The 16,797-nt window shown below is 49.4% G+C and overlaps 1 protein-coding gene across 3 annotated transcripts in view; it reads left to right on the top strand.

Annotated features, from left to right (window-relative positions):
- Agpat4 (1-acylglycerol-3-phosphate O-acyltransferase 4) overlaps positions 1 to 16,797 on the top strand; it is a 97,096-nt gene that overhangs the window by 78,928 nt on the left and 1,371 nt on the right. For 2 of the 3 annotated variants that reach the window (XM_060373654.1, XM_060373653.1), the window contains exons 3-8: positions 373 to 542; positions 9,821 to 9,982; positions 10,230 to 10,383; positions 12,208 to 12,379; positions 14,422 to 14,497; positions 15,887 to 16,085. In XM_060373654.1, the coding sequence (XP_060229637.1) occupies positions 373 to 542; positions 9,821 to 9,982; positions 10,230 to 10,383; positions 12,208 to 12,379; positions 14,422 to 14,497; positions 15,887 to 16,085 (933 nt within the window). The remainder of the gene's footprint in view (positions 1 to 372; positions 543 to 9,820; positions 9,983 to 10,229; positions 10,384 to 12,207; positions 12,380 to 14,421; positions 14,498 to 15,886; positions 16,086 to 16,797) is intronic. The other variant, XM_021647732.2, reaches the window with a different exon arrangement.

The raw sequence follows: 16,797 nt of genomic DNA on the forward strand, positions 1-16,797 counted from the left end.
GTTCTTTGATGGAGTATAGAAGCATATCAGTTAGTCATTTTCCAGAACATATATCAATTCAAGCAGTCAGCCCAGAGACACAGATGTAGGTGAATCTAGACTCTGATTTTATTTCTCTTTAGTTTACCCAATCAGGAGGTAAGAAATGGCCACCTAGAAGTGTCCTATCTTTCCCTGCAGGCTGTTGCAGGGTCTTGCTTATCTAGAACCCTTTACTTTGAAGCCCTTTCAGCCTGTGGAGTTTGGGCCACAATGCTCTGTGATTTAAGCCTTAGAAGGAGCTTTGCCTCGTAGCATAGCCCAAGAGTAGCTGACCCAGGACTCCAGGATGGTGGAGTAAATGTGTGTGTGTGTCCTTGTGGTTTGTTGCAGAGCTGGTGATGCTTCTGGAGTGGTGGTCAGGCACGGAGTGCACCATCTACACCGACCCAAAGGCCTCCCCCCACTACGGGAAGGAAAACGCCATCGTGGTTCTCAATCACAAGTTTGAGATTGACTTCCTCTGCGGCTGGAGCCTGGCTGAGCGCCTTGGGATCCTGGGGGTAAGTGGGGCATGCCTTCACCTTTCACACTTTCCTCTGCATCTGCCGTTCGCATTGCCGTCTGTTCCGAGTCTCTCAGAACTTCTAGAATTAACGGGGTTTGTTGTTGTTGTTTGTATTTAGGGGGCAGAGGGGACATATGATCTTGCTGTGGAGCCGAGCTGTTCTAAAATTTGTCTTTCTACCTCATTCTCCCAGAGCCAGGATTAAAGGCACAAGCTACCATGCCCAACATTGGCAGTGTGTTTTATTTTATTGGCGGGGGGTGGTGGTGGTGGTGGATGGTTATAGTGAGAAATGCTCTCAGAAGCTGTTTCTATTGGCTATTTTTCACCTTGCTGGGACAAAATACCGGACAAGAGCAGCTTGAAGGAGGTAAAGGCTGATTGTGGCTAGCCAGAGGGCAGAGCCCATCCTGGTGGGGAAGACTGGCAGTGAGAGCTCAAGGCAGCCAGTCAGTCCATGTCCTCTGCAGTCAAGAAGCAGAGCGATGAATGCTTTTGTTTAACTTGCTTTTACCTATCTATCTATCTATCTATCTATCTATCTATCTATCTATCTATCTTTCCCTGCAATTCATTCCAGGGCCCTGGGCCATGGAATGGCACTACCCACAGTGAAGGTGGGTCAGTCTAACTCAGTTAGCCTAGTCTAGATAACGTCCCACAGGTGTGCCTGGAAGCGTGGCTCATAGGTGAGTCTACAGCAGTAGTTCCCAACCTGTGGGTCATGACCCCTTTGGGGGTCAAGTGACCCTTCCATAGGAGTCGCCTAAGACCACCACAGTTATGAAGTAATAATGAAAATACTTTTATGGTTGGGGGTCACCACGACATGAGCAACTGTATTAAAGGGTCACAGCATTAGGAGGGTTGAGGACCCCTGCAGTGGAGCCAGTCAGGTTGACAACATTAACCATCACAATGCTTCTAGTCGTAGCTTAGAATCGGGATTAACATCTTATGAGCAGTAGCACAGTGTACCCAACTGCGCCATGCTTTAAGTAGGTTTAACAACTGTTATTATTTTTAATCCTTACAGAAGCATTTGTGAGTGGATATACTATCATTCCTTTAAAAAAATACCCCCCAAAAAAGACCGAAAAACCAAAACCCTCAATTAGAGTTTCCGTAGTCAGGGCCACCCAGCTGTAATTGGATTTGGACTGGAACTTGTCTAGTTTGGCCCTAGTTCCTATCCTTAATTGCCTTAGCTTAAAAGCAGAATTCACCCAACTTTGAATCGCCTCAGGCTTAAATTTAAGAATGTTGAGTCTCTGAGTGTCAAAGTTTCAAGAGCAGAATTTGGACTTATTCCTAAATTCTGCTTCCCTCAAATTAGTTTGACTTCTCGAGTGCAGCTTTCTTGCTTTTATGCCTGGGCCTCTTCAGTCAGCTTTCATCATCCTTAACAGTGTGTCATGCTTGAGCCTGTAGCATATTAAAGACTCAGTGTCACCAACGGCCTTCAGATAGTGCAATGGAACACATGGCCCCAGGGTGGAAAATGCTCCAGAGGTTTTCATGAGAACTTGGAGGTGAAGTTTTGCATTTGGAATGATGGTCCACAGATAGGCAGGGGGCTGCTCATGGCACACCTGGTTTTGGTAGCTTATATACATAGGACCATGGTGTTCTAAATACAGAACTGTGACCGTGGAGTATGGGAGGGACTAGAGAATTGTGGCTCTGCTTCCTTCAAGAGGTGAAGAACCTTCTGTCAACAGCATCAGTCAACAGCATCTCTTTTATATTTCCATTTGTTTCATTTTAGTGACTGGTGATGTTTTCAGAACAAAAATAAAAGTTCTAGTACAGAGGTTCCCGCTCTATGCCCCCCCATGGACATATTCCAAGGCATGCCAAGGAAAACTGGCTCTGTGGGTAATATCAGATCTTACATGTGCTGTGTGATGGATTTTTGGGTTTTGGTGTTGTGTGTGTGTGCATGTGTGTTCCGACCTAAGACTCCAATTTGCTGATAAGGATGGCGAGGGGTGCATAATAATTTTAACAGAGCAGTTTTTGTCATGATCTTCAGTAGCAGAGTATTTGAACTTTATAAACTTTACATGTGGCTTTGGAATGTTCCATTTACCATCTCCAGACCACATTGCCCCTGGGTACCTGAAGCCATGGGTGAGGTCAGATCTTGTGTTTGGAGGCAGCTGGTGATCTCCTGGATGTTCCAGGTGGCTTTAGTGGCTTTTCTATTTGGAATGTGTTGGCTTTTCATAAGTAAGGAGTCCCTGTGGTAGGGCGCTGTGAGGCCCTGTTGGCTTCCTGCCCTACCCAGGGAAGCGGTATAACCCTGAACCCCACATCTTACATACTGTGCTGGTTTGGATAAGAATGGCCCCCATAGGCCCTAATAGATTTGCACGCTTGGTCACCAGGGAGCAGCAGCATTAGGAGATGTGTCCTTGTTGGAGCAAGTGTGTCACTAGGAATGGGCTTTCAAGTGTTCAAGCCAAGTCCAGTGTCCACCACTCTTTCTGCTACTTGCCGATCCAGATGTAGAAATGTCAGCTTCCTGTCCAGCACCATGTCTGCCTGTGTGCCTCCATGCTTCTGCCATAGCAGTAATGGCCTAAACCTCTAAATGTAAGCCAGCCCCATTTAAATGTTTTCCTTTATAAGAGTTGCCATGGTCATGGTGTCTCTCCACAGCCATAGACTACTGACTAAGACCCTTACTTATCCGTACTTCTGAGTAAACTCCACAGCCCCAGTTACTGTCCAGTTTGCAAGGAAGCAACGGGTGAGTTTGATTCTAAAGCCTCCCCTTTCCTTGGAAGAAGCAGGGTCAGAGTTGGAGCCCTGTTCTGGGAACTTGAAACCGCAGGCCGCCTGCTAGCAGAACCAACTTCATGGATAACTGTAGCACTCCTTATGAGGAGCAGGAGTCACTGGTACCTTTATGAGGTTGGAGATGGGGCTACAGGACACTGAAGTTCAGAGAAGCTTCCACATGGCCCAGAATCCAGGGAGAGGCCTGTGGCTAAGCGTCCACAGCCAGGGGGAAGGAGGCAGACATTCAAGAGAAAGGGAATGATGCAATGCACATGAAGAAGTGACACAGAAAGGGGACTTGGGGCCAGAGGAGTGACCCTGGGCCAGACAGGGGACCCATTAGAAGAACATGGATCTAGAACTAGAGAATGGGCCCAGGGCTGGAGAAGGATCTGGAGGGTATACAAAGGCCAGACCTTCATGAAGCAGAGATACTGTCTCAGCAGTCTGGGGTTTCCCCAAAGGCTTTGAGCCCTGGGAAGGCTTTCCAGCTCTGAGTGCTGGGTAAGACACAGATGTGCAGAAGCAGAACACGGCCCTTCCTGCCAGCCACAGACTTCAGAGCCAGACTGTGGCTTATTAGGTGAGTATTAGATGCAGAGGTTTTCATTTTTTATCATCTTTAAACCTGGCCAGCCTAGGTTAGAAGTGAATGGGTAATATACCAGGTCTGGACATTCCCACTGGTGTGGTGTAGCTGGAGCTTAGGCATTGGGGAGACCCCACCAAGAGGTTCAGCAAGCAGGTTTCGAACCTTAAGCCAGGGCAGGCAGTATCCCCTAAAGAACCAAGGAGAGAGGAGGCAAGTCACTTGCCCATTTTCTCCCAATCACCAGAGAAGTAGCCAACACCATTGCCTCACAGACTTCAAGGCTTTGGGAGAAGAGGAGGAGGTGGAAGATGAGTGGAGGAGGAAGAAAAGGAAAAGTGGAAGGAAGAGGAGGTAGAAGGGAGAGTGGGAGGAAGATGATGATGATGATGATGAGGGCTGGCCATCACTGCTGGATGGGAGCAGAAGTCAAAAGCCATACGTGAAGTTTTCAGACTTTTTCCTCTCTGACCTTTACCTCTCAGGGCCGAGTATGACCTAGGGACAGCTAGTCAGTATGCCACTTCGGAGCACAGTGAATCAAAAGCTTCAAGTCCTATTTGCTTACCTCTTTGCCTCAGTGGAGCAGGAATATGCCAAGGTCAAGACTGGAGTCCCTGGGCGGTCCCAGGCCTAGTACTCCATCACTGCTGTGCTAACCTGCTGCCATTCTCAGTGCTCATCTGCCACCCAGACCGTGGCAGGCAGGCTAACTCTGAGGCCAGCTGGGAGGTTTTGCTTCAGATCCTTAATGAAGCTGTGTGTCTTAGTCATCTGTGGCAGCGCGTGGTCTCCACAGTGAGCAGGGTAAAGCAGGGTAAAGCAGGGCATGCAGACCACTGACTGCCTGCTTTGCTGGCAAGGCAGGCACCAATCAGCCAGGCTTCTAGCAGGGAGCTGGCAAGGCTCTGGTCACGTGCTTGCCAGAGTGATGGTCTCAACTGAAAGTTTGGCATGTACTGGCTAGCCTCCAAGCTTAGCCACTGGCTTATTGTCCATGCCTCACTCCCCAACAGATGGGCCTCTTGGAGGTTTTCCCTGGACGCAGTAGTAGCCCCTTCTCCCAGGGTATATGCAGTGCCAAAGAGAGCGGGGACAAGCACTCAGGGCCAACAAAAGCCACAGCATTGTGTGGTGGAACCTTCTATGAGATTCCATTTGAGAGAGGTGAACTCAGAGCACAGCCCACATCCAGGGAAAGCTCTAGGTCATGGGACCATTTCAGAGGCCACCCACTGTGGCATTTTGTTTGAGACCCTCACTTCCACCTCTCTGTGAATATCACTCAACTAATTTAAGGAAGCCTGCCCCCCACCCCAACGGGTTAGAATTTGTTATATTTCTCTGTGCAAAGAACAGGGAAAAGAGAAGAGTTGAGATTCCTTTTCAAGTTAATTTTTTTCAGACTATATTTTATCATGTTTTTTTTCTCTCTCCCAGCTCCTTCCCGCCTTTCTACCTACTAACTTTATGTTATTTCCCTGTCTCTCTCTCTCTCTCTAAAAAAATAATCAAAACAAATGGTTATTATCCTGGGGTTTGAGGTTGTTGCCTCTTCTGATGGTGGGCTCAGTCATGCAGCAGACGCTTGCCTCTTCCTGGCCACCAGCCACCCGCTAGGGGAGAGGGGCCTAGCACCTCCTGTTTACCTTTGACCTCTCTGATGAGCTCTGAGTACACCTCCTACTGAAAATGGGCCCTGATAATTCATTTCTTACATTTTAGCCAAGATTAATTAGCACCCTATCTGCAGATTTTGGCAGGCCCCACCGTGACAGCCGGAGTGGACAGATGTGCCACCTCAGGCCCTGACCATTCGTTTACTGAGCCGGGTGGGGTAGGGGGGTAGAAGGGCTTGGTGTTACACAGGTAAGGAACCCAAGTAAATGGTCTCTCTAAAGTGACCAAGTGAGTCCTGGGTAGAGAAAGCCCCAGGCAGCTCACAGAAGCACAGCCTTTGGGGGTGATGAGCCACCCCCAAAGTGCAATTCCAGGCTAGGTGCGGCAGGGCCTCCTCTTTTATGGAACGGACTCCTCCCAGCAAGCCAGTTAATGTATCCTGTACGAGCCTGGAGCGAGCCAGCCAGAGATTAGGCTGACCAGCAGGACTGGCTACTCCCTCTTCTGTAAACCTCCACAGCCAGTGACACCTGCTCTCAACAGCTCTGCTCCGCACTAACTACCCTCACAAACCCCCAGCCGTGCCCGCCCAGGGCCCCACACACCTGCCACTTGAGCTCCTTCAGTTGGCCACGCCACCCAGGACACCTGTCAGAGCAAGGCGTGCCCTTATCTCGTGCCTGTAAGGAGCCCTGTGTGTGTCTGCCTGTTCACACTCACCGCACCCCCGTTCTCTCTCTGCTTATCTTCCCAGACACTCCGGCCTAAGGCCATTCTAGGAGTATCTGGGCCAGCCTTTCAGAAAAGTTAAGGGGGGTGGGGTGAGGTGGGGTGAGGTGGGGCGGGGGTGGGAGGGTGGTGAAGACTGGAACTTTTATCTGTTTTCTTCTGGCCACCACAACTCCACAGAGAAGATTTGGGTTGATAGACTCCCCTTGCTGGTTTCGCACACTTCTTGGCCACCAAACACCCCTCCTCTCCTCACTACACTTTGCACACCCGTCAACTCTAGGGGACTTTTGCCAAGGGGAGGAAGTCGCTGGGTTGAGGGGACCGTTACTGGGTGCTGAAGGACCTTGCACATTGGGCTGGGCTTTGATGCACGATACTCGGTTATTTCCAGCCTGAGGGAGAGAAATTCTTAGAGAGTGCTTTGTTTCACGTTTGGTCTGTGCATTTCCCCGGTGGCTGTGACTAATCGTGAACAGGCTTCATTTTGTTTGGACAGGCTCTTGGGACTTTCTGGTAGGAAGCCGTCCACAGCATTTCACAGCATTCCCCTGTGTGTGAGGCCCTGGAAAGCCAGAGCAGGGCCAGCACTGTAACAAAGAAATAGCCTCTATTTCTCAAACTTTCGGTGCCCACTGCTACTCCCAGTTCATCATTTTAAGCTCTGCTCTCCTCCTCCCCCCCACCCCGCCCCCAGCTTCCTCGTGCACTTCCCTCTCACAGAAGGCTAGCTGCTTAGTCTGTGCTCAGGGGAAGGGACCAATCAAATCTCCAGTGTGCCACTACTGTTTGCCTCTAGACTTTGCCTACCTCCAAGTCACAGGAAGCCCCCTCCACCTTTGTGTCCCCAGCACTGGGACCATCCCTGGCCTAAAGGGGGTCCTTACGTGGACTCGTAAGTTTGAGGGTAACATTTCCAGGAGATAAACTCTCATGTCATGGGGGGGGGGGACCAAGGCTGAACTGTTGGTTGCCTTGCTCATGCTCTGTTGAGATCAGGCTAGACCTGACCCCACGGCGGGCAGGACCTCATCAGACTTGCTACTTGTTTTCAGTTTGTACGCAAGGAACAAGAAGACGGAAGTGTGTCCTTTTGACAAGCATCTCATTCACCAATTTCAAAGTTTCACTTAAATGACCTAATTTATTTATTTTTTAATTGAAATTTTAGAAGAAACTTTAAGAACACAATGATGAGTGACAAGTGATAGGTATTCTCCGCTGATGAAATGAGCCAATTCAAGCCAAATTAAAGTACAGAAAAGCAGGTTTACTGGGACAGCTCTCAGGCGCAGTCACTGATAGTCAAGGGAGGAGGAGGTCAGGGGAGTAGCCATGCAGACCGGGAGACAGAAAAGTGGAGGTTGGGGGGGGGGGGTGGCGAGAGAGAAGGTGTACAGGGAAAGAGAACCAAAACGTCTGGGTTCTGTGTTGAAGAGCCTCGGGGAATAGGAAGCCCAGCTGTAGCCTGGAAAGTTCAGGCAGGGACGGAGGGATGCTGGGAGAACCTGGAGGCCAGGTCCAATTTGGTTGGTAAATCGGCACCTCAGCCACTTGAATCCTAACAACAAGCTCATGACATCACTAAACTCCAGGAATTAGCAGTTTTTAATTGTATTTATTTGTAGTGTGTGTGTGTCAGAGGGTAATGCACAAGGATTCCGTTCTCTCTTTCCCTGCGTGGGTCTAGGAGTTCTAACTCAGGCCGCCAAGCATCTTTTCCTGCTTAGAAATCCTGTCAGCTTGAATTTTTATATATTTAGTGGAAATAACCAACTGTGGCTCAACCCAAGGACTAACTCATAAACCTTCAGGAGTGGTTTCATCTTTGAAACCTAGTAAGCTATTAGTGTAAACACAGCCTTGAGCAGGAACCATCCTGCTGAGTGACCTCAGCCCTGAGCAGATATCTACCAGACCCTGGGGGTTAGAGGACAGGAAACATGCTGGCCGTCCGTCTTAACGTGCAGGCCAGGCGATGGTTTGCATCTTCCATTTGGCAGGCTGCTGTCCTGGACCTAGAAGGGGTCTCATTTGCAGTGTGGTAGTGAGGTGAGTTAAAAGTCACCAAATTTGAGGGTTCAGATGCTCCGAGCCCCGATGCTATTTAAAGCAGTTCTTTCTATGGCTGAGCTGTCTTAGGTGGAGATGCTAAATTCATGCTTGGAGAATGGCTGTGTTCCCTGAGAGGTGGGTGCTATCCTTCTTGGCTGGGTAGGACACCCATGGTAACATTCTCAACCTTCATCCCCCCACCCTCACCCCCCAGCCTTAGCTTTTACATCCCCCACTCCTTTCTCCCACCTCCATGAACTTTCCAGTTGTAGGATGTATGGTCATCTAAAAACCTGGCTAAGGAAGATACTTCAGCACCTGGTGGTTATGGGTTACCCTTAGTAATTTTAGGTTTTCCTAGACATGTTTATGTCTTACTGTCTTGAGAGTTTCCAGAATGTCAGGCATAAATGAGTTAACTTGTATCTTAGCCTAGTGCACCCCTCCCCAACTAACTATCCATCTTCTATTTAGCATAACATGAGATTTTAATATGGAGTGCATATTAGTGGCTGCAAATTAATGGTTGACTAATCTGATTTGTAGTTGGCCAGCCAGAGCGAGTGCTTCAGCTCTGTGGACCGCATCGTCTCTCTGACTGCTCTTTAGCCCATGGTAGCAGCTGTGTCGCCCCTACATTCAGGTGAATGCTGGCCCTTGTGCCAAAAACAACCTGCATTGACACAGAGTGGCCCTTGGGCTCTGCTTTGAGGCCTTAAACTGCACTATTGCGTATTACCCGATGTATAGTATGCGCTGTAGTCAATGAATGGCTTTACTGTGGGACATTAAAGCGATGCTTGGTGATAGAACGTGATGGGAATACAGACCCTTGAGTCACCACACACACACACACACAGAGAGAGAGAGAGAGAGAGAAATATGAATCCTGCAAGGTAAAAGTAATTTTTCATCTCTCTGACCTCTTGCCCCATTAGATCGCTAGTTCCCCATGCCACCCCTGGTAGCTGAGGAGAGAGGAGAGGTGTTGGCCTGTTTCAGTTTCAGAGATGAGTAAGAACATCCATTTGACCTAAGTTGATTTCCCAGCCTCTCCCGCTCCCATGCCAGCTATGGAGCCCCTCAAACTCTGCTGGCCTCCTCTCACTGGCCTTGCCTGTAAGAACTCAGTGGCTTTGCTGATGGTTTGACCGGTGTTATACAGACTTACCAGACGGAGCTTCAGGATGAACTTGGTGAACACACAGATGCCAATCATCTAGGAAGGTTGTGATCCCATGAGTGCATCCTCAACCCCTTCTACTTTTAGTTGATAGCTGGCACTTTCAAAGACCCCTATCCATGGACTGTCCTCCTCCAGTGATGAGTATGACCTTGACCTCAGGTCAAAGAATGCAGTGGGAAGGGCTCCAAAACCAAAGGTTTGCAGCTTTTGGTTTGACAGGTCACTCCTTCCCCCCTAAGATCTCCTACAGCCACAAGGTAACTTCTGTCTCCTTCACAGACACCCTGAGGTTCTTCCTCTATTTCAGAACTCAAAAGTCCTGGCCAAGAAAGAACTGGCTTATGTCCCCATCATTGGCTGGATGTGGTACTTCGTGGAAATGATTTTCTGCACGCGCAAGTGGGAGCAAGATCGGCAGACAGTCGCCAAGAGCCTGATGCACCTCCGGGACTACCCAGAGAAGTATCTGGTGTGTAGGCACAGGGACAGTATGCTGTCTGGGTCCTGTGGAACTATATGTGTCACCACACACAGGAGTCACTTCAGGAACATGTGTGAACACAGAACTGTGCGTGGACTCTGTGTAATGTGAGGACACTTTGGGACTGACCTGGGGTCAGGTGTGACTGTGAACCTCTTTGGGACTGTGGCCTCTGGTTGACCATGGGGTTGTGTGACTGGGGGCTCCAGTGTGACCAGCATCCTTTGCTTTCCAGTTCCTGATTCACTGCGAGGGCACTCGGTTCACGGAGAAGAAGCACCAGATCAGCATGCAGGTGGCCAAAGCCAAGGGGCTGCCCAGCCTCAAGCACCACCTGCTGCCACGCACCAAGGGCTTTGCCATCACCGTGAAGTGCTTGCGAGATGTAGGTAAGGATGTTGGCGAAACGGGGGTCTCGCACTCCTGCATCCCAGTGAATACTTCCCTCTGCTGGTCAGTGGCGTCATTGCAGCATGTGTTCAGAAAGTTCAGGGTCCCTGAGGTGGCCTGATCGCAGAGCTGCAGAGTCCTGAGGCCAACTCTGGCTTGTTTATTGCTGTCAACCATCTGCAAATGACCTGACCTGTATACTATAGAGCCTCAAGCCACTATAGATTAAAAGCCCCTGGCATCTTGCCATAACTGCCCTCATTTCCTTTTTAACCCTCCTGTTCAGTTGAAAATGTTTTCTTGTTCTTCTACATAAACCCTCTCACATCCCTAATCCCTGGTCCTTGGGCTGGCCAGGACTTGACATAGCTTCAAATGTGAAGGCACCCAGAGCTGGCCAGGCCTTCCTGGAACTTCATATATATGCTAGGCACGCCAAGAAAATGCTTTGTCTCGCAGGTGGCCCAAGCTGGCCCTACTCTGTTGCCAGAGGCAGGTCAGATGTGGCTTCTGGATCCATGCTACTAGCTTCTATAGCCTTGTCATCTTAGCCCCATGTCAAAGATGTAGTCAGGGCACCAAGGACAACAAGTTACATATCTTCTGGGCTAGTGCCCACTGGTAGGTAACAATGCCCACCAGTGACAGGGAGAGTGGTGGGTCCTTGAGGACACTGCCTCTGGGCACTCTCCTGTAAGACAGCATAGGGACCTTCTCCCATCAACAAAGACAGTGGACCTACCTACCTGAAGGGGGAGAAGCAGGCATCAAGTGATCCAGATACCATTTACAGTTTAAAATGATCCCCTCCCCCACTACTTGTATTAGCAGTAAGTGCATTCATGTAAAGCTTTCAGCACAGGGTCACAATCATATCATCGTGAGGACAGTGGGCGTGACCAGCAGTTGTGACTGGCATCTATCACCTCAGCCACTGTGATGAGGTGACTCGTGAGTCCACTCTTTAGAACACCTAGGTTTAGAAGATTGAGTGACGGGTCTAGGCAAACTGCCCACTGCGAGGAAGAAGTGGTAGTGGCTACAACACTCATCCACACTCTCAGGCTCCTCCCCTTTCTCCTTCCTCTGCTGCCTGCCACAGTAAAGAGAAGCCGTTTTCCCGAATTGTATTCACTTGTTTCTTTGACATTAAATCACCCATTGAGGGCTCGTTGGGCTCCAGAAGCAAGCTTGAATGAAATGCTACCTTTTCCCTCCAGGGTTTAGATGTCATATCCTGGCTTTGTGGCTGCTCTGTTGGGGTGGGTGGGGGAGCACAAAAATGCTCATAGAAAGGGTTACAATGGGATTGGAGAGATAGCTTAGTGAGCTTGCAGAAGACTGGAATTCAGTTTCTATCTCTATTCTCTGGCACCTCACAACTGCCTGTAAATCCAGCAACAGGGGATTGGATGCCCTCTTCTGGTCTCATGTACACGTACACACACAGACATGCATTCACATAGTTAAAAGAAAATGGTATTTGATAATTTTTTTACATTTAAAAAATAATAGTTGTATAACAGACTCATCTTTTGAATGAATCTAATTCCTATTTAATCAACTCTCAGCGTTTGCAGCTATGCTAAGCTCTGATGATTATTGCCACCATCATCAGTGTAGATCTGATAGTCATCACTGCTTTAAAGCCCAAGGACTACAGCAGTTACCGTTTCTATGACTCGCTTACCGTTGGCTTTTTGATCACAAAAGATGACACATGTTCTATCTAGAGCAAGGGACCAATCTAGGGAAACCCGAGGAAGAGATCATTGCCACGTGTGTGGTTGGTAGACAGTTTATGGTGTGCTTGTGTCTTCCAGTGTGTTCGACTACCAAACAGAACCGGCCTCACCTGCTATATATTGCCTTGTGTTTGTCTTGTCTTATAGTCCCAGCTGTATATGACTGTACACTCAATTTCAGAAACAATGAAAACCCAACACTGCTGGGAGTCTTAAATGGAAAGAAATATCATGCTGATTGCTATGTTAGGTAAGTTGGCCCTGGTTCCTTCCTAGCAAAGGGAGGGCTTGTTTCTGAGTGCTAACTAACAAGGAGGCTGCCTTCCCGAAGCTTCTGGTTAGCATCTTGATTAAAGTCTGCTTCCTATTGAACTTCCAGTCTTTTATTTATATTATTGACTTATACGATGTACCTAACTCTTGATCTCCAGCATGTCACCAACACTAGTGGAACCACAATGGGAAGATGCAGCAGACAGGAAGCCACAGGGTGATTTGTGACCTACTCTTAGAATCCAGTCTGAGTTGGGTCAGGTGGCACTGGAGTCCTCTGCTGTAGGTCATCCTTGAGAGCTGTCAAGAGGCCCTAAGATGTCCACACAGAAGTAGTCAAATGGTACAGAGCGTTTTGGGTACAGGCCCTTTGGATGCCAAATCCCAGCACAACATGATGAAAACCCAATGGCTAAGCACTCCGTCATCCCACTCAAACTGTTCAAATACACAAATGCTTTTGTGGACTGACAGCCCATGTTAACTCCCTGGAAATGCTTCCAGCTTTTCCACAAAATGAGGAAGAAGCAGAGGATTTACTGTTATCAGTTTCCTTTTCTAATGATGCTGGCACAGGCTGCCATATTGCTCAGTATATGGCGGACATAAAGGCACCATCATCACCCGATAAGACTGGCACTCCCTCCAGGACCACCAGAGACAGAGTGGGTCCTTCCTCCCTGGAGTTCCTTTGACACTTGGCAAAGAGCTCCACTCAGCTGGACCCTGGTAGGGTACAAGATTGGTTGTTTGACCCTCACAGGGGCAGGGATGGGGGATTTTCTTAGTAAACTGCAGTTCTTTGGAGCATATGTAGGAATTGGAATAGAATACACAGGCAACCATGATACTTTCAAGTTCACCCACCAAAGCCAGCAAGTGTTAAGATGACTGGGACATTCTCCAGTATATACCACAATGCCATGTACAGTATTAACACATCTGGGACACTACTGTCCAGTACATAATTAAAAAAGAGTAGGTCTGTGGAGTCATATTTAATGACCTCATTTGCAATCAGGTCACAAAGAAGAAAGAAAAAGTGTCAATTTCATGGAAACATGTAGGGACCGAAAAGGTCAAGGAAAGCTTGCAGGGATTTTTAATATCAGGAAGAATTTACTGACGGAGACTACTGCCCCACAAGGAAGCCATCAACCTAACAGAGGCAAAATGAAATCCCAGATTCTTCTCTGAGTCCCTATTGATGTGATGGGTTAATCTCTCTTTAAAAAGTCTATCCTTACTAAGATATTTCTGGGTACACTGGGGTGTGAAATGTCCCATGGCAAACTGTGACAAATCCACTTGTCCATGGACCAAAGCAGATGAGTTTGAGATCCCAAGAGCCAGTAGGCTGAGATCATATGGACCAGAAAACCTGGAAGTTACTTCCTGTTTAACTAAAAACAAGAAGTTACTTCCTGTTTTAAAATGGGCTCTTGTGCTAACAGTAAGTCCCTCCAGCCCGTCAGGGACAGAGTAACTCAGAGGTCCCTATTCTGTCCATATGCCCTGCTTTCTCATATGTGTTGCTGCAGGGGGTGAGGGCTGAGCCTCTGCCTCAATGGGTGTGACCCAGCGGAGGCCAGGGGCGGTATTGTGTCAAGTAGTCCGCCCCTTCCTGCTGCCCCTTGGCTGAAGAGCGAGCTAGCGTGTTGCCCTACATGCATGGGTTCTGCTGTTGCTGGACGGCAGGAAAACGAGGCAGCACTGTCCCCTTGGGCGGAAGCAAGTGTTGGGATTTGGGAGTGGGGCGGAGGGGGGGATGGGCAGATGTGGAAGATGGGCAAAGCCAGATGCCCACAACTGGCATCTCTGTCACTGACTTGACCAAAGCTAATTCCGCTCGGCCACGGCTACATTTGGGGATTTCCACCCATGGACTGCCCCCTCACCCCCTCCACATGGTTTAGTCAACATAGGCAAAGGGCCCACGAAGCCAAAACCGTCTCTCAGAAATGTGGCCTGGGACCTAGGTGTGGTTCTTTCTCTGCTAGCTCTTCTCTGCTTTTGCAGGAGAATCCCCATGGAAGGCATCCCAGAGGATGAGGACAAGTGCTCGGCCTGGCTACACAAGCTCTACCAGGAGAAGGTGGGTGCACTGGGGTCAAGGTGGGTGGACCTATGGGGTTTAGAGTCCAAGATGCCACTCCGAAGGGTGGGCACCGGGAGCCAGGTCTTGGTGCCCCTCATGATCTACATGTCAAGCTGTGATAGAACACAGCAACACACATTGCTAGGTGGCCTCACAGGTAGTAAAACCATCATGTGTGCAGTGGACCACGAGAAGGTAATGCTGTTCACTGAACTTTCAGTTTCAAGTGAGCAAGTTTTTTTTAACAGGCAGCAAGCAAAAGGAGGGGAACAGCAAGAGGTAGAAAGACCAACAGCAAACATCCTCAGTTGGGGACTTAGAGCTTCCAGGAGGAAACAATCACCTGAATGGCAGTCACGCTGGAGTTCTCAACCGAGCTTTCTTCCTGTTCAGGCATTTTTATCCCATGGGCAGACAACTGTAACTTCTGTTGGAAATGGTTCATTTTCCAGAAGTTCTCAAGGGCTCGATGTTTTTCATTCTCTTAGCTGCTTGCTCTTTTCCTTTCATCCCCAGCACAGTTATGGAGGACACTTGAAATAACAAGCTCAATGAGATGAAAGCCTCCTTGTTCCCAGAGACCCCCTTCAACAAGGTTAAACAGTACATGACTGTTTACCAATACAATCTATCACAGTGGTCTGGCCACCCCGGACCACTCCTTTTCATGCAGCTGGTCTCTCGGGCGCATTTCCCTATGGGAGAGCTCACTTTAGTAATAGACGTAGACTTTACTGCTCCTGGGCAGACTATTTGGTGCCCATGTCACTTCAAAGTGTGACTCAAGAAGTCAGCCCTGAAGAGTCACCATACCTTTCCTGGCCCAGCTCCCCAGCTTGTTCTTCCTCTGGGCACAGCCTTGCTTTTCACAGGCTCCTCAGCACATAATCACCACTGCCCTGACTTGACCTCATGGAATTCATCCCAAGCAATGGCTACCACCACTGCGAGCAGTGCCTTGCAGACCCCCAGCCCTTTGTCTTCTAAGCTCCAAGGCTTCAAACGGGCTGATGGGAAGCTGCATCTTGAGAGGTCACAGTGACAGTGTACAGTGGATCCTTGGTTGAGTGTGGGTGGAGCTCATGTGGCCTTTCACTTTCTTTTCAACCTAGCCCACTGTCCTGCTGTGCTTCCTCAGTGCCCGGGATATGATGAGCATGACTGAGGCTGCCAGCCCCAAGCTTGAGCTCCTTCTTCCTGCACACAGGAAGGCTAGTGGCAGCTGTCTCTCCATTTGACACTGGAGGAAGGGGACACCATGTAGCATTGAAAGTCCCCAGTGCCTGCCCACAGAGCACTTTCCATAAAGTTTTGCCAGAAGTCTGCGAAGTACCACATGGAAGGCAGCATGGCGTCTGAGGCACTTTCTCCTTCCTGTCCCTCCAGGATGCCTTTCAGGAGGAATACTACAGGACAGGGGTCTTCCCAGAGACTCCCTGGGTTCCCCCACGGCGGCCCTGGGCTCTGGTCAACTGGTTGTTCTGGGCGTCGCTGCTGCTCTATCCCTTCTTTCAGTTCCTCATCAGCATGGTCAGCAGTGGTTCCTCGGTGACACTGGCCAGCCTGGTCCTCATCTTCTGTATGGGTGAGTGCAGAGCCAGAGGCTCAGAGCAGAGCCAGCATGTTTGGCAGGTACCAGACTTGTGGGAGTGGGGTGGATGGGGAGTGCTCCTTGCAGGCTGAATAGCACCCTCAAGGGCTAGGCTCCCAGTGCTCCCTGCGGTCTACAGGTGTGCCTGGAGAACTGCACCGCCAGATGGAGCTAGAATTCCCTGACTGGCTCTCTCTCTTCTCCAGAGGAAGGCACGACAAAGGTCTTGAGGGTCCTAGTTGCAGGCTCTTTGCCTTAAAAGCAGACATCTGACCCTCCCTAGGGGACTCCTCTCCTGTAGCCAGCTGATGGGGTTTGAGTGAGGGAGCTTAGAAAGCGCTTTCTTCATTCTTCACAAAGGTTTACTTACCCAGGGGGTCCTCTTACACCAAGCCTGTGTGCACCGGCCAAGGAGACTGGTATGCATGTCCTGAACAAACAGGCTGGCTAATTCTGCGAAACAAAAATACTGTGGTCTCCAGGCAATGCAAGGGGCTTGAGCAGGAAGTGTCTCAGGATGGACTCCCACTTGGTGCTGACAGCCTGGTGCTTGACAGCATCTCTTAAGGATCAAGGCACAACCCACTACGCCCACCTGGGTCCTACATTTCCCCCGAACTGCTCTGAGCCAGCACTCTTCCCCTTCCTGAGGCCTCTGGAGCAGAGTCCACATCTCTTACCATTTCCTCTATGTCACTGTCCGTCC

This window comes from Meriones unguiculatus, chromosome 20 (genome assembly GCF_030254825.1).
Source record: "Meriones unguiculatus strain TT.TT164.6M chromosome 20, Bangor_MerUng_6.1, whole genome shotgun sequence".
Classification (NCBI taxonomy): Eukaryota; Metazoa; Chordata; class Mammalia; order Rodentia; family Muridae; genus Meriones; species Meriones unguiculatus.